This window comes from Myotis daubentonii, chromosome 6 (genome assembly GCF_963259705.1).
Source record: "Myotis daubentonii chromosome 6, mMyoDau2.1, whole genome shotgun sequence".
NCBI classification, from domain to species: Eukaryota; Metazoa; Chordata; class Mammalia; order Chiroptera; family Vespertilionidae; genus Myotis; species Myotis daubentonii.
Window position 1 is genome coordinate 30,574,484 of NC_081845.1, and position 23,283 is coordinate 30,597,766.

Below are 23,283 nucleotides of genomic sequence, written 5' to 3' on the forward strand. Positions count from 1 at the left end.
TTTTCCCAGCATGAGAAAATAGGGTTCCCACCTGATACAGCTGGGAAAAGCAGGTCATGAAGCTTGCTTCAGAGTGAAGGTCAAGGTGGGGGCAGGGCTAATGACAAATCCTAGTCTCTGCTCCTCGTCCAAGTTGGTTTTTCACCTGTATTACAGTGAGTCGTATTATGGTCTTTCTCCTCAAGATATAAAGGAGAGTGTAATGTAAATGCCATCTAACTGATCTGCAAAGTTGAAGGATAAAGATAATCAGACCAGAGAGCAAACTTCAGGATTGATTATTCTTTTCTCCTCTCTTCTTTTACTTTTTCTTCTTTAAAAGTATGTCTTTATTGATTTCAGAGAGGATGGGAGAGGGAGAGAAACATCAATGATGAGAAAGAATCATTGATTGGCTACCTCCTGCATGACCCCTACCGGGGATCAAGGTGGCAACCCAGGTGTGTGCCCTGACTGGAATCACACTGTCAGGCTCAGCCACTGAGCCTCTGCAGCTGGGCTCTTCGTTCTTCTTTCTCATCTTCCTTCTTCCTAAAAGATACTCTCCTTTGGATATCTTCATAACACAATAAGAATTGCTATTTTAAACTATGTAAATATACAATAAATGTAGTAATAGTTGCAATATATTAGTACACATATAATACAAATATAAGAATATAAATATAGAAATTAAATGAGATTCCGTTCTCAAAATTTGGTCCAGTAAATGGGAAGGCCTGAAAGGAGGAGGATGGAAAAATGAGGAGTGAAACAAAATACTTCCCCCTCAAAGAATACACACACATATGCACAAAACACACACATGCACAATAAGGAATAGGAGAGTGACATAGGAAAAGTGCTGCTGGTCTGAGAATTGTCAATACATTTGTTTAGTTTTATCCTACTATTTCCTCTGTCTCTGGGGTTAGCCTCTATTACTGCCGTTTCAAATGCAAAATAGATTTCTTTGCTCTCTGGCCTTCAGTGTCAGTGGCTCTGTTGTGTGTGGGAATGACACAACTCACTGGAGTGGAAATCCTCTGTTGAGTGTCAGCAGTAGGAACCAGAGTAATCAATTTATAAGCTGTGACCTGGTAACACATTACATTCACTCTTGCTGCCCTTCACCCTTGACCAACTTAGTCAGAATCTTTTAATCCTTTGGGGTAGGTACCCTGGGGATCAGCATTTAAAAGCAGACAAAACAAACTCTCAGATGGTTTCTAATATGTCACCAGTATTCAGAACCACGGCTCAAGAAGATCCTTACCACAAAATATCTATTCACAAAATTTGAAGCAAACTTTGTTCTTTGATTTTTGAAGAACGAGAGGATTTTAACATGTAATTATTTATTTTTATCTTTTCTGCTATTTTGCTGTTTTGATTTAAAAAAATTTTATTTTCTTACTCCAGATTGTCATAAATTGATATTTCCAATATTGCTTCATATTACCTGTTTCACAAATGCCCTGAGAAGTTTTTGTTTGATTAGGGATCACACTCTGTTCTTGGTTTAAAGTCTTCATTAAACTGAGTTTGTTGCCCTGGCTAGTGTGATTCAGTTGATTGGAGCATCCTCCTATACACCAAAAGGTGAAGGCTCAATTCCTGGTAAGGGCACATACACAGGTTGCAGGTTTGATCCCTGGTCAGACGTGTAGGAGGCAACCGATCAATGATGTTTCTCTTTCTCTTTCTCTCTCTCTCTCTCTCTCTCTTTCTCCCCCTTCCTCCCTCCCCTCTCTATAAAGTTAATGATAATAATAATAATATATATATGTATATATATATATAAAAGCCTAATATGCTAAGTGTCCAACCAATCAGTAGACCATTCAGTCGACTGCTTCACCAATTGCTATGACATGCACTGACCACCAGAGGACAGACACTCCAACCAGTAGGTTAGCTTGCTGCTGGGGTATAGCTGATCAGGTCTGGGAGAGATGGGCAGGACATGCCCTGGAGCCAACCTCCTGTGGTCCTTCCCCAGCCTCTACAATATTTCTGTTAATTTCCTTTCAATGTGCACGAATTCATGTACTGGGCCTCTAGTATATAATAATAAAAGTGTAATATGCAAATCGACTGACCGAATAGCAGAACAACCATTCAGACGATCAAGCTATGACATGCACTGGCGCCAGGCCAACCAAGGCAGGTGCAATGCAATTGGTCCGGGGGGGGGGGCCACCATCGCCCCATAATCGCCCCACAGAGGGAGGTCCAGGCCACCGGCCAGCAATGCTATGGCGGGTGTGCAAGGCTGGCCAGTGATTGTCCCTCAGATGGAGGCCCAGGCCAACCAAGTGATTGCACCCCATGCCTGTTGCCTGCAGAGGGAGGCGACTGGTGGCAGGGGAAGGGGGCAGCGCCACAAAGATGGCAAGCAGTGGCAGCGGCGGGCACAGGGCCAGCTGCCAGCAGCCGGGGAAAGGAAAGCCCCAATAGGCCCTAATCGCCAACTAGGCCTAGGGTTCCTACCCAAGGGGTCCCAGATTGCAAGGGGGCGCAGGCCAGGCTGAGGCACACACCTCCCCTCCCCCATGCTTGAATTTTGTTCACCAGGCCTCTCGTAATAATAATAAACAGATTATTGCTTTAGTAGGAGGCACTATTTTTCTGACTCTGGTTAGATAACATTTTTTTTTTTATTTCCAGCAAACAGATGGTGAAATAGAGCTTTCCTTTTTTTCTGCATAGCTGCTTGAGTAGGGACTATATAATATATACTACAAAAGGACTGCTCAGTCAAAAGGTTTTACATAGAAGACAAAAGGTCACAGCCAGTGTCAGGTATTTTGTCATAGGAGAAAGAAGCTGTGTCTCAGGTAATTCCATGACTGGCTCAGACACAGCTTTTATTGCATCCAAGGAAAATGATTATACTTAAATTGTCTGTTCTGAAATTGGTACTGTGTGTGTTTTGTGTTTTTTGTTTTTACAAAAGTGAGACATTAGCAATTCAATATATATCTTTTAAAAAGCCCAAGTGGCTTATTAACAAACCCCGCTGTTGCCATTATAGAAATGGTCAATTCCCTTTCTCATCCAGCCATTTATGAATCATTGTTTCAACTCACATATAGCATTTTATATTTATATAAAAATAAATTATATATAATATAAGTATTACATACTTGCCATTTTCTCAATATCTTGAAGGTATAGGATTTAAATAAGGTTTGCCTAAAGACATATCTTTTCTCCCAAAGTCCTTTCTCAGGAACCCTGGAATCCTGATGTGTGGCGAGGCTTAGGGCTATTCTCCCGGCTTCTTGATTCCTCCCCTGACTGTTGTGCTGGACTATATTTCAGCTTCAGCCTTCCTTGAAGCTGGGTCTTGGATTCACTTAGTTTTCCATATTTATCATGTGCTGGTATATTTAGTCTACCTATCATAACACATTCTCTCCTGATAATCAATTTTATTGCCAAGGGATTTTTCAAGTGTCTCTATAGCCTCCGAGCACTTCAGCAGTGCAACTCAGAGCTCTATGGTTACTAAATTCTTGAGTCCATTTGGTCCCCTGAGATTTGCTATAGCTGCTAAGTCTAAGTATTGATATCTAGAATATTCTGGAAATTTAGATAGATAAAGACATATGTCCAGGCCCCTTTATTGACTTCTTAAGTAGCATGTAAATAAAGACAGACAGACAAATTTATGTTGAGTATGAAAGCTTTAGTTAAGGAGGGCTAGCTGAGTTTGTCTCCCTAGGAAGTTCGATGAACTCGAGTTCATTTTATGGTGATTTGGAACATTTTTGAGGTGCAGAGGAAGTTGCTAAAAAATGTGACTGACACAAAAAGGTGGATGTTATCACAAACAAGAATGTGCATTTCTATCTTAAAGTAATTTACAGTTTAACTTGATTGTATGTTTCTGACCTGCATCTCTGTTTCCAGTGGTCAAGCAAGTAAACCGTCAAACCAGCTGGCTAGGGAAGGAGGCACCCTCAGGTGTTGAGGCAGTGAGGCCCAGGGGGTTTAGCTGGTGATCTATCTAACCTGCTTATGTGCATCCAATTCCTCTGCCTTTTTCTTGTCAGCTTCTCATGTCTTTGTTTCTGACCCTGGGCTTTGAACTTGACTTTCATTTCTGTCATTATCTTTTCCTTGTCTTTTAGACCCTCTCTCTGTCTTTTTGCCCCTGTCCTGTGGCAGGACTTTGCATTATGCCTTCCCTTTCCTGTCTGAAAACCTAACTTTACCTCAGACATTCTGGAAGCCCTCATGAAATGTTTGGGATGGTCCTTGAAATCTTACATCTTTCTCTTGTAACATTGGTTATGTGCTACATTGATCCTGGACTACAGAAAGCACCCTGTATTAAAGATGAGTGCCAAGCAAACTCAGCTAAGATCAGTTACTTGTCTTCAGTTACTTTTTGGTTGTTTTTTTTTTTAAGGAACATGATAAATTCATCTTCTTTTTGCATAGTTTTTCCTCATAACTTAAAGCGATTTATCTACTAATTATACTCCCCATTTCTCTGTAGGACAATGGAATGAATGAGAAATGGTCTTTGGTTTTTATATAACATGTGAAATACATGTGAAAGAAAAAAATGTTATTTTTTTTTACTTGTGATATTTCAAGGTTTGCAAATATAGTAAAATTTAGAAGTTGCTGAAATTACTGGGCCACTTACTACTCTGTAACTGTTTTCTTCTTTTGAGAAGCATCAGGGCATTCTTAGAAAAGGTATAGAGACACTCGTTCTTCCCCCATTTAGTGTAACACTGCCTCCCAGTATCCTGGTAGCAAAGTTTCAAAAGATGCTCTTCACACTTGACTATAAGGAATACAGAGTTGATTAGGCTTTCAAATATTCTCTTTTTTCCTTTAATCACAGAATTGACTCCCGAGGAGAGAGCCCAAAAGATTGCCAAAGCCATGCGCAAACAGTCTTCGGAAGTTAAAGAGAAGTGGGAAAGTCTAAATGCTGTAACTAGTAACTGGCAAAAGCAGGTGGACAAGGCGCTGGAGAAACTCCGAGACCTTCAGGGAGCCATGGACGACCTGGATGCTGACATGAAGGAGGCAGAGGCCGTGAGAAATGGCTGGAAGCCCGTGGGCGACTTACTGATCGACTCGCTGCAGGATCACATTGAAAAAACCATGGTCAGCATCACTGCCTCAGATAAGGGGTTTGACGACTTGTTTTATGCTTAAATATGGCACAATTTAAGAGAGCCAAATGTGTAACTTGTTATAAGGGATTGTTATAAGGTCAATGACCTTACAGCCCCTGCCAAAATCAGGATAGAGATGATTTCCAGTCACAACAGATGCTTTCCGATGCCCCTTCCCATCAGAATCCTCCCCCTAATAGCAACTGTGACTTTTTTCCATAATTTACTTTATTTTTGAAAAAATAATTTTTTTTTTTTACTCCACTGTGTATCCCTAAACACTTGCTTGGTTTTTAAGAAATATTTTAAAGTCCCTTTTAATCTTTAATATTCCCCTCCTTTATTTTATTTTTTTGCAATGCAATTGTTAAGGCAGCTGAATTGTTTGTTTTATAGTGTTTCTCACAGCTTGGAATTTGCAGAATGTCATCCACATGGTGTAATCTGGCAGATTCCTCTCTACTCTGTATTTGCTGTAAATTGGTATTGAATTGAATTTAAGTTTTAATCAAAAGTATCCTGTTTTACTGGGAATTCTTATCTACATAATACGTATATATAGCATATCTATACTATATAATATACTCAAACATCAGAGTATATCAATGGAAGATTCGTTTAGCTATAAATCTGTTTGTGGTCAGGAATAGCCCAAAGTTAAGGTGTTAGATCTATCTTCTGGACCCTGTTTTGATACAGTATTCTAGAACATATCCAGAAATAAAGTTAATGGGATTTAAGCAGTTAGAGAAACAAATAACAGATTTAGAGTATAGTGTGGTTTGTAATAGCATGGTAAACTATATGCTGCGTAGTTAGAAATCAAATCAAAGAATGAACTAGTGACAAATCAGAAGGTGTTAATTGATAATATCTGTCATGAATAGGATTTTTACTGCAAAAGACATCCCTCTTTTGTGCACAGACATTGGATAATGCTTTCCCGTTGTATGTAAACATGTGGCTGAATAGGAAGAGAAGAAAGGTCTAGGTATTTAACTGAATACTTAGATAAATTACATATATGTGCGTGGGGGGGAGCATGGGAATAATAGCATTTATTGAGGCTTACTATGTGCCTGGAACTTCCTTAGCAGTTTACATGGCTATCTCTTTTAATCATCACACTAACCCAACAGGATAGGCATTATTATTATGCCCATTTTATAAAGGATGGATTTGAAGATATTGCTCAAGCCCACATGGCTAGTAAGTGGTAGAGTTTTCATGATCTGTTTCTTGCTCTTCACTTGCATTGTAGAGACCTCATTCATAATAACGTAATTATGCACAATTTTGATCATCTATTTAAATTCAAAGCTTTAAAAGTTACATGTTAAAATTTAAACTTAAAAAAATATTATTACTAAAAGAGTATTGGTGCCTGCCATCTTTCATTTTAATATACACACCTTTCCAGCCACCCAATGAGTTGAGTGAGTTTCTTCCTACAACTCTAGTATCTTAAAATCCATGTCTATGGGTGGATCTGAGTTTTGAATAACCAAGTGAAAATAAAGCTCCTTCGGAAGTTGCATACTTCTTGTATTTTACTTTTTATTAATCCTCACCCAAGGATATTTTTAAAAATAATTTTTCAAGGGTGGAAAGAAGGGGAGAGACAGAGAGAGAAACATCGATGTGAGAGACATATCGATTGGTTGCCTTCCGCCCTTGACTGGAGTCAACTCTGGGAAACTTCATTCCTCGGGCTGATCCTCTAACTACTGAGCCAAACCTGCTAAGGCTACTTCCTGTATTTAAAAGATGGTTTTAAACACTGAAGATCTTCAAGTCAGTGGTCTACTAACACATGTTCCTTTGGACTGCAAGATGTCTTTGGATAGAGCAAGAATTTATCCATTTGAATTTGAAATATCAGTTTTTAATATAGGATGATTAGTGTTGGATGAAAATAAAAAGTTGCATCAGGTTATTAAAGGCCAAAAAGTTTTGGCGTTGTTAATCTGATTTGATTAAAGAAATTATCCAGCACTGCATCCAAATCCTTTTGTTCAAATCTCTGCTTATGTGGAAAGCTAGGAAAGTTACAATTAATATTAAGAGAAAGGAATAAACTGTGGATTAAGATATTTTAACATCTTATTAGGAAAAAAGAAAATAAAAACCCAGATCTTACAGTTGCGGCGTTTTACATGTGTTCTAACATATACCTCAAATCCCATCGAAGCTACAGGCAGATGAAAATAAGTACTGATTATTGCTAAACATTATTCAGTATGCCAAAGCAAGTGGAAAACTAAATCTTTGGGGTAATCAAATAATTTTAACTCCCTAAAATTACCTTGTCTTTCTTATTTGCATAATGCACACCTGATTGGAGACCAGTCTGGGGTTCACATCTGCCAACAGGCTGCCAGGCAGTGCCTTTAATACTAGCAGATGTTTCTGTTTTTACGGCCAGAAGACCACATAGATTTTTATTCTCCTATAGGAAAGTGCAGCCAGAACATGATAAATTGCTTCTTTATAATAGAACACATGGCAGATCTGAGATCATTTTAAAACTTGCTTTATTTCTAGCCCCTTAATTTGGAAGCTTCTACAAACCAAACTATATACTTCCTTAAGAGATTTCTTGTTGCCATAAAACACCTGACCACTGCAACAGAAACAAAACCTACAGACCTTGTTTGTCACAGATCTTTTCATGTTTTTACCTGTGGCTTGAAAGAGAAAAACATTATTTTGTCATTCTGGAAGATTTTAAAATCTGTCTTAATGTTAGAATCTAATTGAAAAAGTTTTATCTTCTGAAGGGCATCTTTTGATGTCTTTTGAAGGCATTTAAAATTTTATAAATCTGAGAATATTTTCTAGCATTTTGTTTTAATCTTTAATATCTATGTTTTGGTATTTTACAAAGATATTGATTTTAAAAGCAGATTAAAAATCTTGAGTCCTCCAAGGAGAGAACATTAATGTATAATATTAAAATCACAACTGAAGAAAGCTTGAAGGGTTTAAATTTTGTAGGTATTCTGAAACTGAATCTGAGGGACACCAGGTTTCTTCAAAGTCCAGGCTGAAAAAATTCTCCTTCCCCATCCTAACTCCCAATTCTCTTTGTCGCATGGGTCCGTTTCAGTGATTAATTCCTTAGGCCTATGTCATATTAACAAAATGCCTTTGTTATCATATAACTGCTTTCCTCGCTGGGCTATATGTGTGTGCACCGTATGACATCAGCCATGGAGAAAAGCTATCACAACTCCGGGTTCTTTCTTTTTCCATTTTGCAGCAATTCACATGTCTTTGTGGGCTTGCCATCTTCTACCGATTTTGAAATGTCGATGTCTGTAGAGTTCTGGTGATGTTTCCTACCTTTGGCCCGTTGGCGTGCAGGCACATTGTTTCAAATGTATGCACTGCTACCTCCACCATCCGTACTTTTCACTCCGACTCTGGCTCCAGATCTGCCCCCGCTGAGTCCCCACCTTAGCTTCTTTATGTGGCTTTTAGGCATGTTCAAAATTTTGAAACACTGAAGCATATTCTCTGATTTGCCTAGAATTAATTTCTTTAAAAAACAGTTATATTCTTAATATTATTTTGATGTTTATCAATCATAATGATTATTTTTAGCCAATGCGCATTATATAAGGAAGAATTCTATAGGGTAACTAGAAAAGTTTTGGAGACGAGAAGGAAGGAGGGAAGTAGTTAAAGGGGCTTTCTTTTTATACTCATAAGGAGGAAGCCAAATTAATACTTGTAGTGTTTTAATAAAATGTTATAGTCCCCAAAGCACTTTAATACATATTACTTCATTCAACTTGGAGTGGTGGAAAGAGGAGGAGACAGGGCATATGCCTAGTCTCTTAACGGTGGGGATTAAAACCTGAGGGCTGATGCCAATAGGATGTTCACAACACCTAATACCCATGAGTTAAATTTAATACATGATTCACTCTAATCTTATGATGTACCAAAAAAATAAAATTACACAGTTCTATTTTTAGAACGCATTCTGTTCCCAATTTCATTTTGGCTTAATCTTGCTTCAAAAATCATTTTTGGGGGCCTGTGTCAATAGAAAGGAAGTCTGCCCCTCTTGTATTGCAAATCTTGTGCTGAATTTTGCCAGGTGCCTGTCTCAAGAAGCTTCCATTCTACAGGGGGGACATTAAGAATATGGATGCTTATACTTTTATGTACTAAGAGCTCTGATAAGGAAAGATATTTAAAATACATAACAACTAGAGAGTATGGCACCAAACAATCAGAGTGGCCTCCACTATAAAGCCCAGTTTGTGTGTCAAACAGGTGCTAGTTGAATGTCCTGGCTGGGTTGGAGAAGGCGGAGAAAATGCTGGGGAACCCATGGGAGGGCCCGAGGGAAATCTTTTCTGAAATGGTGTGTATGCGGGCACCTGAGTGGAGTCTTAAAGGATCTAGGCAGACAGTTGGAAAGGGAGGCTTGAACATGAGGCAGGTGAAATTATGTGAGGAATGGAGAAAACATAGTGTTTGTATTATTCTGCTTGGGCCAGGACAGATGACTGTCCTGGCCCAAGTATTATTTTTTGTTTTGTTTTTTTCTTTCTCTCTCACATACCCTCCTCATCCCAAACCGTCCCAGCTCTGGACTGTGCCAGAGGTGGCATTTGTCAGTTCTAAGCTTCATTTCCCTCTTTTCCTATATCTATCTCAATGATCACAAATGTTTTTGAAAGGGACAACCTTACCTCTCCAGTACATATAGGCATTGGTTTTGTGGTTAAGGAAGATGGTTTTACTGGACACTTTTAAAGTTAATTTTCGATGAAAACTTTTAAAAATCAAGTTGTTGCATTGGTGATAAAAATATTAAGGTAGCCATCTGAAGAAAGAAAAGAGAAGGAAATATGGAAGAAATTCGTAAAGTAGATTATAATGGCAGATATTATCTAGACTAAATCACATATAATGAAAAATTTGAAGGAAATACATACTCACTTTAATGTGTTTGCATTATATCTTTCTTGTCACGTCCTGTCTTAGTTTGTCCGTGATATAAAGGAAAACTCTATTTTTTTAAAATTTTGTTTTATTGCTTAAAGTATTACAGAGAGTATTACATATGTCTCCTTTCCCCCCCACATTGACCTTTCCATGGCCTCCCCTACTCCCCAGTGTCCGGTGTCCATTGGTTATGCTTATATGCATGCCTATAAGTCCTTTGGTTGATCTCTTACCACCCCCCCCCCCGCCCACCAACCCTCCCCGGCCTTCCCGCTGTTGTTTGACAGTCTTTAGCTGGTGGTCTTGATTGCTGAAGACCGGACGTGAATCAGCCCTTGTTGATTAAACAATTGTCGTTGGCCTCTCAGCTGATCTTGCCATTGGAAAGTTCAAAATACATACCACCTTCCGTTATATTCTTTTCTTATGCGCTCATTATTGTCCTTTTCTTCCAGGCATTTAGAGAAGAAATTGCACCAATCAACTTAAAAGTTAAAACAATGAATGATTTATCGAGTCAGCTGTCTCCACTTGACCTGCACCCATCTCTGAAGATGTCTCGCCAGCTAGATGACCTTAATATGCGATGGAAACTTTTGCAGGTATCATCAGCTTATTCCTCTTCATAATTCAGACTTAGACCTTGGTGGATTTTTAAACCATACCTGCTATTCTGCCACACACCATCATTTTTTTCCCTTTATTGGTGTGTTTGATAATGGATTCATAGCATGTGAACTCAAAAGCCTTATTTATTTATGAGTATAAGTTTTAATGTAATTTTTGATGTACTATTTGTATGATATTTGTAGAAAATTGCAAAAGGTCAAATAAATCACAGTAATTGAAACATATGGTAGGTCACAGAAACATTTTCCCCATAATGGCTTATAAAGGAGTCATTTTTCTTACTTTAATCATGTATTTTTTTACTTCTTTTGAAAAGTTAAGAAAGTCTTCATCTTTCTTATTGCAACCGCTTGTTCTTTAGGTATCTTGCTCAATTTTTACAGCCAGCACATTGGTACTATTGTGGTGTTTACCTTTAGCTCAGAGATCTTAGCTGCTGTAATGCAGTTATTTTAATGACTCTATATCTTACTTGCTTGTCTCAGATTTAACCCAGAAGAACTAACCCAAACCCAGAAGAACCCTCTCGAGTATTACTAGGTACCAGCATTTGCCAGCCACTGCCCTTTGGACCATCTTTGTGGAGCTTTGACACATTCAGGGGCCAATTCCCAAGAGTCATAATAATCTTTTTTTTTTTTTTTGAAAACTAGCAGAATCATTTGAGTGGGAGAGTGAAAAAATAATTTTTACTAATTCCTCTCTATATTCTGGGCCTAAAATGTGATATTTAATAATATAAATATCTAAATTTGAGGTGGCACACAGAAACATTTGAAGGCATAATAGGTTTCCTGAATTAATTCAAACATTGAAACACCCAATGGGTTTATATTTTCTTCATGAAATTGAAATGGTACGAAATGAGTTGTATAGTATTAAATATTCCTTTTGGTCTTTGAAAGAGTATTAATAATCTGGGATTAGTAAGGCAGGATACTAAACTCAATGCCAATGTGCTTTTCTAATGAGTGGAAGACAGAAATGTTTGACCAATACTCCTTTTTTTCTTCTGTTTTATTTCTTGAATTCATCATTTTTATGTAGCTATTCCTGTGGTCCATCTTGATTTCCTTCCCATTCTGCTTCTGTTATCACCATCAGAAAAGATTAGAAGTCAGGGAATATGCTACGCTCAAAACAGGATATGTGTTCTGCTTTCTTTATTTCTGAGCCTGGTGACTGCTAGAACTCAGATGCTAGTTGCTGGTTGAATAAGAAGGGGAAATCTATGCTGCCAGACAACGCTGTTAAATTTCAGAAGTAGCATCTTGTTTTCTCCTCCTGAATATAAAGTGTGGCATAGGAGTACTTTTTGGCCTTAACAAAATAAAAAGTACTTGCTCTGCAACTTAAATAGCCACCCAGGAGAAACTAAAGCTGCCCAGTGAGCCAGAGATATACACATTTCATTTAAAGGCAGCTGAAAATAAGATCGGCAGACTAAGTGGAACAGTTTACCAGCACTATAGAGGCAAAGACCAGGAAAAGAGACATGGAAATGTCAGTAGGCTGTGTGCATTTGTTATTGATTGGCAATAGTTTCTCAGTGTACCAACTCTTTGCATTTTCATAATGTAGAGAATTAACCATACAATCTGTGTAAACAAATGCATAAACATATTCTTCTGTGGGTGTATGAATACCCCCAAATCAAGATGATTGGACACAAACTTGGAGGAAAATAAGATATTCCACACTCATCTGTCTTATCTGTCTGTCTATCCACCCATCATCTATTTTTCATTCTTTCTTTCATTCTTTCTTTCTTTCTTTCTTTCTTTCTTTCTTTCTTTCTTTCTTTCTTTCTTTCTTTCTTCTTTCTTTCTATCTATCTATCTATCTATCTATCTATCTATCTATCAATCTATCTATCATCTAATTCAGCCATCTTTCTGTTTTTCTATCTATTTTTCTCCATTGGAATATTTTAGATCTTCATTTGCTCCCCATAACACTTTTTGCCACCTTTCTTACAAAAGAGAGATGAATAGCCACTGACCCCGTGGCCACATCTTCTCTTAAGATGTTTATGACCTTTACTCTCTCGAGGCAATGTAGAGTGACAGCAAAGGCATAGATCCTGGCACCCAATGAGCTGGTTATGAATATTAGCACTATGCATACTAACTTTATGTCCTGGACACCTCTGTATGTCTCAGTGTCTTCATCTGTAAAATGGAGATCATAATAAATAATGCCAATTATTTGATTATGAGAATTAAAAGAGTTCATTCCTATAACTTGCTTAGAAGAGTGCCTGGCACTATTTGCTGTCACTTGGTACCCAAAGGAGTCTGTTTTCATCCCAGCATTTTGATTTTAGAGATAGAGGAGGAATCTGTACAAGCAATCGTATCTGGGGCAGTAACATCTTTTATAATAATGCTTAAATCAGGAACATTATTAAAGTTATTAATTTGAAATCAAATTATTTTGCAGGTTTCTGTGGACGATCGCCTTAAGCAGCTTCAGGAAGCCCATAGAGATTTTGGACCATCTTCTCAGCATTTTCTCTCCAGTAAGTACTAATAAACTTGACTGAGCTCATGAAGTGAATGAATCAGCATGCTTTTTCACTCAAGAAGCAATATTTTTGCTATAAATATCTTTCCTTATATTAGATCAATGTATTGTTTATTGGTTCTTATTTATAATAACCTGGTAACAATTGGTAAATCTTTGAAGTGGAGCTTAGGTAACTTGTCTTTAGCTGTGGCATTCCACTGAACCATCATCCTAATATATAAAGAGCCAGGGTCCATAACATCCAAAATGACTGAACGGACAACTGAACACCAGGTTGTGCACACAGCAGGCTCAGGTGGGTGGGGACTGGCGAGCGGGCTGAACTGCTGACCTCTCAGTCCCTCCTGGGTCGCGGGCACCGTGGAGACCCAGCATTGACTGCCACCCAGCATTGACTGCCACCGCCAAGGTGGGTACAATGCGATTGGTCGGGGGCCCCGCCATCATCCTACGATCTCCCCACAGAGGGAGGCTCAAGCCACTGGCCAGGGGGTTCCGCGATCGCCCCAAAGAGGCAAGAGGGTATCCTCGGCCTCCCTTTTTGGGGTGATTGCAGAGCCCCCTGGCTGGTGGCCTGGGCCTCCCTCTTTGGGGCAATCAATCACGGGGCTCCCGGACTGCAAGAGGGCTCAGGCCGGGCTGAAGGACCCCCCCCCCCCACCCAAGTGCAGGAATTTCATGCACTAGGCCTCTAGTCTATTATAACTACTGTAGTGTCACAGCATCATTGTTATTCACATGCAAAGGTTATGAACTTTTTCACAATATAGAAATCATTTTTGTATCTTAAGATCTTAAATTAATTTTTCTCTTTTAAAAGCACTATTAGTTTAAAATGCACCTGTGCCTTTCAAAGTAAAACTTCATTCCCCACAAATGTTTAAATGAGAAGATTTTGGGTTGTTAGGCTCACTGCAATTCTATTTAGCTTTTGTGCTGGTCAGGTGTTAGAGAGTTAGCCAAAACACATATGCAGATTTTCATGTAATCTTCTCCAGCTGAACTTTTTTATTTTATGGACTGTTCATGAGATCTTGAATAAGTAATTGGAGCCCCTACTTTAGCCTTCACTGCTGAGGAAACCAGAGAGCATAGGAATCAGTCCCCCAGATTGGGGTTAACATAGTAATTCTGCTTAAAGTTAATTTCTTTACCTTAAAATTATTATGATAATACTTATTTCCTCTATCATCTTGAAAATTAAATGAGAAAACATGTTGTGTTGCACAAGGCACCTAACACAGTTCTTGGCACAAATGTTTTCACTAAACATTAATTCCTTTCCTTTCATTGTCTCTGGCAAACATATGTAAGAACAGAGTTTGCTTATTTCAGTTTAGGGGAAGTTTAAAACTTAAGGCAAAGTATATTTCCCAGTTGTTATAACTTCTTTGTATCTACAACCATAGAGAGAACTGAAGTAATACCTTGTCTCCAACTAAATTGATTACAGTTATATTTCTCTTAACCTTTTGTCATGGTTGATAATCTGCTCTACCTTCAAGTCAAGGTCAGGCTTTTCTTTCACAATTTCAAGAGTAATCCTAATTAGTCATCTCTGCCCAGCACACCCTTAGTGCTCAAGCTCTCTTTCCCTCCCCCCTCCTTTCTCCTCCCCCACCTGTTTCACACACCTGAGCCCTTAGATAGGCCATCTTTGAGTGATCTATAGCACTTCCTGGAAGATAATGTCTACCTGCATGCCAGGATGCATTTCTAAAGTTTGGATACTAATCAATGCTGATGAATTAAATAAGTTTGCAATCTACTCATTTGGTATGAATCACTCCAGATTTCTTAAACTTACTTTTATAGAATATAAAGCTATGTGCTAAGACCAAATTAAAGAGAATTTAACAAGGAACTGAGACTATTTACACTTCTGTTATAAGGATTAGTCATCTATTAGTACTGATGAAACTTGACACTTAGCAACTATTCTTTCATAAGAAAAATCAAAGTCTTATTTCATAGGAAATAAAACATTGTACAAATTGTGAAACTCAAGTGCATTGCCTTCTATTGTCTAGCACTGATAGTCTAAGGAGGTCAGAATTATTCAAATTAAAACAATTATGAAAATGAATTGAGAAGTGTAAACACAATCCCAATTAATAAATTTAACAATTGTTATCCCTGCTGCTTGGAATTTTTGGCTTTATTATATTTCTTGGACATTAGCCCTGGTTATAAAAGGAACCTGTTTAGTTAGGCACAAAATAGAAACCGACCTATTACCCTGGTGCCAACACTGAAATGAGGTTGGCTCTAATGAGAAGCTTAATATGCTTCATTCCACATTTTCATCCCTTTTTAAGACTTTCATGGACATAGTTAGAGAAGGGAGTCCTCCCATCTTATAAAGAGAGGAAGAATTGTTGAATAGAAAGATTGCCGAACTAGTGGTCAGAAACCCTGAGATCATGTCTGAGTTCAGCCACTTACTTAAGCAAGTTATTTAATCTCTTGAATGTTTAGTTCCTCATTTACCAAATGGAGCTTTAATATCTATCTTGTTGGCTTCCTTATCAACAGATATATTCACAAATGCTTTACAGAGTTGAGAATGCTATATATTTTTGAGGTAGTACTATGACATGAAATTCAGAAAAGAATATTGGTGAAAACTAGTTGTATGAGAGTCTAGTGATAGTTACGAAGTTTTATTTATTTTTTTAATTTGTTTATTAGTTCGTTTAGCAAAATTTCTCTAAATTCACATGTACAGTTCTTCTTAAATAAGCTGTAAAATAATTGGCTTAATTTAGGAATAATATAAGGAGTAACTAGAATTGTAAAAAAAAAAGAAGTACCTCAGTGAAAAAGTCTCGCAAAGTCTCCATCATAGTGATGTCAAGTGTAAAAATGTAGGAAACTATATTTTCTGTGTATTTAAAATGAAATACATATTTGAGATTCTTCTATCCATTTAATTGCCTTGGTTCTTTACAACCCTTTGCCTATGTTTATTTTAATTTTCCTTTTTAAAAATTCATATGATTGAGTTTGCTTAAATGCCAATTGTTCTTAATAGTTATTCCTGTGACTATAAAATAAAGCAAAGAATGTTACTAGTGATTTGGAAATTTCAGTCTTGAGAAATTTAGTTTATAATCTGGATATGCCATATATATTTCCAAAGAGTACTAAGTTTTACACTGTGTTGACTATGAACAATAAAACTTGATTTTGGAAAGTAATTTTATCAACAAGTTCAATTACTTCGAGGTGGCATTAGAAATTGGACCTGTGTTCTTTTATTGCTTCAAATGAATTTTTAAAGTGACTGTTTTTTTGGCCTTGTAGATTTTATAATTATAGGAATCCAGCTGGAAAACCAGAGCATTTTTCATTGAATTTGCTGTAAAACATGTTCAGTTGCTTTGCATTAAGGCATAAGGCTGTGGGGTTAGCAGTGTTTCCAATAACCTCCCTTTGTTTCCTCAGCTTCAGTGCAGCTGCCGTGGCAAAGATCCATTTCACATAATAAAGTGCCCTATTACATCAAGTAAGTTGATTTTAAGTCTCCTTTACAAACCAAGAAAATAAAGTTATGTTGATAACTTAAGAGGCTTTTTCTCCTACAACTTTTTTAAAAAGTGAAATTTAGTCCTATTTTTCTAAAGGAAATTATATATCTCTATATTTATAGAGATAATATGCATTTAATATTTGAACAAAATTAGTTTGAAAATCAGAGTGATAATTGAAATTTATAATTTATTAAATTAAGGCTATACCTGTGTTTAGTTAATATTTTTTGAGCATGTATTAAAATATTTGGGGGAAATGACAGAATTTCTATAATACTTTGGACATAATGATGCTGCTCAAACTGTGCTGATTCTAAATCATCTTTTATTTGTCCCAGAAAATACATTTCAAAAGTCCTTGTGCTCTTCTCATTGTAATCCACCAAAAGAAAACGTCATTGTTTTAATCATGAAAAAGTTCAGTATTTGCAAGTTTTTCTTTGACTTATGGAAATTAGCTGCAATATTGGTCTAGGTTTATCATCCTTCATTTTTGTTGTCTACTTGGCAGTTTCTCCTTTTTAAGTACTAAGTTTCTCCTTATTGTGTAACAGTAATAAATTTTGTATAATTTACACAGGATCTGCTTAGGGTTTTATCCTTGGGTTAGGCTATATGTTGTCATAGGACAGAATAATAAAATACAACTTCTGCAATCCCTTGAGGTGTGAATTGGCAAAGTTATTGATTTACAATGTGATAAGGTGATGAAGAGTCATAGTTGACTATTTCATGTGCAAGGTGAATGGCGTCATAATTGTGGGGGAAATGCTGACATACTCTATCAGGAGACAGATCTGTCTTATTTTAGCTTAGTGACCTCAAGCAAGACGGTGAGGGTCTCTGAGCCAAGTTTTCTCTGTATCCTTTCTAACACAGCATGTGGTATCTCCAGAATCCATGCCAACACTAACAGTCAACTCTTCCAAAAGCCCTCTTCCTCAAAAATGTATGTGTGAAGTCAATGTTTTTGGAAGAGTATTTCCTTATGAAGCTTTTGCTGTGTTTGAGATGTAGCCTTGGGGTAAAAAAGATAATGTGCAGTAACATATAACAGGTATAGTAAGCAATATGTGTTACATTGTCTTGAGGGAATAATACTTCTATCATAGTGTACTGAGTTGTGATAAACTCATGGATGAAGCGCCAAATTTATGCAAACATGAATGGGAAGAAGAAATCAGTGGCTGGGCACATTGACATACCTATTGAGCTAAAATGTAACAATCTGTTACAAATTTACAGATTTTTATTTTAAATTTTCATTGCAAATAATAATAATAATAATAGAGAATTTTAATTTACTAGGTGAATATTAACTTGAATTGAATATTACAGGTTTAGGCAAAAATCTGATGTACCATTATAGGCAGAATAATGGCCACACAAAATGCCTCACATCCTGGATGTGACTACATTAGGTTACATGAAGTTGGAGGCAGGGAGCATGAGCCAGGGAATGCAGGAGCCTCCAGAGGCTGGAAAAGGCAAGGAAATGTGATTCTCTCTCAAGACCTCCAGAAAGAAACACAGACTAGGCAACCTTGATTTCAGCTCAAGGTGATTTCACATTGTGGTAATTTGTCCCAGCAGCAATAAAAAACTAATGCAGGTACTGTACAAAATCTAAACGTCCATGCAAATTAATTGAAATTAATTTACTGAATTAATCTAGAAGCCTGTGTCACCTGATTTTTTAAAATGTATACATTGGATCTAGTAAAGCAGAATTTCATTTATTTACTAGAGAAAGACAATATTAAGTCTCTTGTTTGATTATGTACTACAATGGTTATCTATTTGACTTGGCACTTTAAAAATCCATTATTAAATTTAGCACTATAATTAAAAGGGATTTCTGTATGTCCAGGTTGGTATATATGACTAAGAATTACATGGTCTAAGTCAGAATTTCACTGATTCAGAATTTTTATAGCTTTGGTAGGATCTAGCAGGACCATATCTTCCCTTAGTTTATGTGTGCTTTATGGGGCAGACCAGTAGAGTAAAAGCTAGTTTATCTGGCATCTCATAATACAATGATGGCTGAAGCATAATACAATGATGGCCAGTTTTGTTAATGATGACCTGTAACATTGTAGCATCCTAAACTATCTTTGACATCATTAGTGAAAGATTGGATTTTCTGAAATATGTATAGTTTTAGAGTTAATTGTCTTTTATGGCTTTCAAATATTTAGGAATCTGCTCATGTATATAGAATGAATTGTCTTATTTTTAGAAAGCTTGTTTAACCAGATTCTTCCATTACTTGCTCTATTGTGTAACTTATCAGTTTATTTCCTCATAAAGAAGGAACATCAATCTCAAGTACTGAGCCTTATATGAGCCAGTATTTCCAGATGAAGAATTGTTATGAAAACAAAATTTAATTCCCAAACAAATTAATAAGCAAGTAAATGATGAATGAGAAGGCTTTTAATATATACCTTCCTTTGCATGGCTGCACAAGTAAGTAGAAGAAAAATTGAAAAACAAATTTAGCATAAATTTCATGCAATTAGAATTCCCTGGAGTATATTAGAATGCATTAATTTGACCAACAAGAAAATAATATTCAGGTTGAATTGCTAGATATTTTCAGTATTTAGGTATGCTTTTTTATATACTCTAATGTCGGAATATACCAAGAAAGTTGACAGGAAAATGGGAAAGACAAATTATTTTTATTTCACATTTTAATGTTATAGATTAGTTAAAACATACTTTGATGGCTCCCAAATGCATTTCTCTCTTTCTAGGTAATTCTTTATTAATATTGCAAAGTGTACTGCAGTGGTTCTGGGACTAATTTGTTTCTAGAAAATGAAAGATAAGAGTGTATGTAGTATAAACCCTCTATGTTAATAACTTAAGTTGAAATGCATAGCTTTAACTTATATTTGCTGCCTCTAAGGTGGGCTTTCCAAAACCAATCTGGTTATTTTTCTTTTCTAGTATAATGCAGTGGCAGCTCATTGTCTTATCAGTTTAGGAAACTTTGAAATGCCTCTGGCTGCTTTCTCAATGTACAAAAATCTACCAGAAAAACCAGATATTTCTTTGTGAATTGTTAGTCATGTGTTTTGCAAAGTTGTTCATTTCCTCAATTAAAAATCAACATCCAGGGCTTTTTGGGTACAAAGGGAATGGTGAATAAAAGCTTTGGGTTGAACTTTCCTGATATGTCATATTAATCATGTAAAACTCATTGCTTCTCATTTTATTCCAGAATAAATATAATAAGAATAATAATAAAAGTCCTAGTGGGTGGTACTGTCATTGTAATGAATTGTTTTTGAATATCCATGTGCCAGCTGCTGTGCTAGTCCTGTGCAGGGATTATCTCTTCTAATCCTCACGGTGGCCCAGTGAAGTATAGGTGCTGTCATGGCGCCCACTTTCAGGCAAGGCTGAGATCTCAGGCACACATAGCCTGCGTGAGATCACACAGCCAGTAAACGGAATAGCTCACGTTCAAACCCAGGGACTGACTCCAGCTCCTGAATTTCTGACCACTAGTGTCTCCATTCCCAACATTATTAAGGTAGAGAATAGAAATTTTTAGTCACATGGAAAATTTAGGTAGAATGAAAGATTTTATTTCTGAAGGAGCAGTCAGGTGAGGAAAAGATGAGTAGACATTCCTTTTTCTGCACCATAGACTGGCTATCCTTTATTATGCACTATTGTGTGTAAGCACTGAGCACTGACCTCTCCAAGAACAAGGCCCATGTTTTCTCCAGTGCTCCACACTGCCTTTTCTGTAGACTTCCTAGAGGCTAATTTCTGTCAGCTAATATATGTTTAAGGAAATTTTACACTGTGGTAATGGACAAAGGTGCTTTTCTGTTGATGGGAAGGAGTCATTCTCCACAATCTGGCCTGTCAGATCTTGACAGTTCGGAGTTGGGGAGACAAACTATGGTCCTCCATTCCCTGTCCTCATTGTCACGGTCAGGAAATTTCTGCCCTTCTCTCAGTGAAGCTGGCTCATAGCTCCCCTGGGGCTTTGTGAGATGACGGTTCTGTACACAGGTCCAGCCTGTGGGTAAGCCATACTGTTTCATAGGTGTAATTAGGAAAGAGGTGTTCCTTTCTTCACCTGTGGTGCCTTCTCTGCATCTCAGCGGGTGACTTTTCAGTGAGCCTTCGTCTTGGCACCAGTGATTACCCAGCTCCCAGCGCAGGCTTCATGCTCACATCTCACAGATCTGTGGCTCTGTTTTCCCCACTAGAATCTGAAATGCAAAATTTAGTTCTTTATGGAATCCTAACTGCAATCCCACATGTAGCTTGAACATGAACAATTTCATAATCTCTGGTTATATAGACAACGCATATCACATTCTCTAAAACTGACATTTCTTAGTATTACAGGGGCATTAACCAGAATGAACTAATATGTATCTACAAGTATGAATACCATGCATTCTCTGACTTACTCTAACTTTCCCTTGTGAGCAGGTCTAAAGCAAGATTCTCCTCAATTTATTACATCTCCTTTGTATTTTCTTTTTCTGTTAGTGTGTCCGTTATGGATAACCCTGCAGTATTCTTTTAGACACTCTTCTTGCCTGCCAAGGACACTCTACTACCCTAATCCATCAATTGCTGAAAAAAATTAAGTTTATAATTGTAAATGAAATGAAAGCTGTTTTTTTATACAGTGGTGCTACTCCTTTGCATAAACCACATATACTAGTCTGGGTGTTTATGTGCAGCCTGAAGAAAATAATTAATGCTTATTTCTTTCAAAGTGTCATGGACCCCACTTAGATGATGTAGGGAAACAGTTCTCTAAATACCAGCAGAGAAAAGAGGCAGCAATGGGCTATCCCAATAACAGGAAGGTCAAAGCTAACAAAGAAATAGATACAAGAGTAACAAAAATAGAAATGAACAGAAAGCATTTTATCTTTAAAGATTGCAGATAGCTCATTCCAGAACAAAATAAATCAACAACAAAAGTATAATTAACAATGCAAGATAAATGAAGTTCTCTCTGAAGACTTCCTACAGGAGTCTTCTCTCTTTCCCTCCTTCGTCAAGATGAGAAATGGCATCCTTTCCATTCCTGATTTCTAACTGCAGCTCTGGGGACACACTTTGAGTCACTTTCCTGAAGTGGAACTTTAATGATAAAGAAATAAATGAAAGAGGAACATAAGAGTCTATATTTTTCCAAGAAATGGTCTGTGACTCTATTGAAAATAAATATTTAAAACTCACTGGGCCAACTCCGCTGATGAGGAAGTAGGAACAAAATAGCTTTACGAGAGAACGTAAGCACCTTGGAATCACTAAACCTCCAGGGCTTGGAGCAGCCTCAGACCAAGGAGCATACCCTGGCTAACTGGAAAACTATGCGCAGAAAGCCTGCCCTGCAGCAGCCAGAAACTGGCAAAGCGCAACTGGGCAACTTTCAGTGCATTTGCCAGTGTCCTGGTTTATGGAGATAATTTAGGTGGAATTGACATTGTCTTAGAAAGATATTGAGCATTTCAGGACTTAAGAAGACACTAGCTTGTCACATATCTATACACTGCTGGGGCCAGAGTTATTATTACTATGAGAAATTTTGGCTTAGAATCTTCCAGATGACTCCATTCCATTGCTTTATAATGGCACCATCAGCCTTACTGAGCAGTTTGATTTTTTAGGGCCAGGGATACAGTTAGTAATTGTCTACCATAAGGTACAGAAAGGATCGCTGTGGAGCCACGAAAGGAGGAAAAGTAATATCTGTACTTTAATTGGTAAAGATTACATTTTTAAAATAGTCTTTAAAATTAACAAAAGTAATAATGATCAAATAAATTGTGAAATAAATAGAATATCTTTTCTGTACTGATTATAAAGTGAAATGATATAGTAAAAGATTCAGTACAATCATACACAAAAAATAGAATGAATTTCTCCTTTAAAATATATATATAAAAGAGCTAAAGTAGTAAATGATATAAACTAGCTTTAAACAAACGAACTAGAAAGGATACAGTGATAAGTGGAACTCTGGTGGGAACATAATCCCGAGGTCGGACCCCCAGGCAGGCATAGAGGGCTCCCAGGGCCAGCGCCTCCACAGGCCTGTGGCAGAGTTGACAGTGTTGACTGATGGTCTGATTCTCCTGAGCTTGAGGGCCAAGGGAGACCAGGCATAGTGTTGGGTGGGAGGTGTGGCTCCTTATGAGTTCTGGGCCCAAGCAGATACTACCAGGTAGAGGCTCCCTGGTGTCATTGACTGTGTGCATGGTTATTCCTCCAGGCCACCTTTCGGTGCCCGCAGAGCAAGTATCTCCTCTCCCTCCACTCACGCCCAGGCACACCCATTCCTGTCTTTGATTCTACTCTTTAAATGTAAACGCAAACAAGCCTTGCCTCATTGTCTTGTAACAAATGTTGTATCCAGGATGCCTGGACTATTGATGTTGCATTTGGGGGTGTGCTGTTGTCTCTTTTTCTGTATCCCTTTACATGCTGGCTCTACTGCTGAGTGA

General features: G+C 37.5%; 1 protein-coding gene across 8 annotated transcripts in view; it reads left to right on the forward strand.

Annotated features, from left to right (window-relative positions):
- The window catches only part of UTRN (utrophin), a 446,319-nt gene that overhangs the window by 348,147 nt on the left and 74,889 nt on the right, over window positions 1–23,283 (forward strand). For all 8 annotated transcript variants that reach the window (XM_059700586.1, XM_059700589.1, XM_059700588.1 and 5 more), the window contains 4 exons: window positions 4,847–5,115; window positions 10,547–10,693; window positions 13,164–13,242; window positions 16,698–16,758. In XM_059700586.1, coding sequence (XP_059556569.1) covers window positions 4,847–5,115; window positions 10,547–10,693; window positions 13,164–13,242; window positions 16,698–16,758 — 556 coding nt within the window. The remainder of the gene's footprint in view (window positions 1–4,846; window positions 5,116–10,546; window positions 10,694–13,163; window positions 13,243–16,697; window positions 16,759–23,283) is intronic.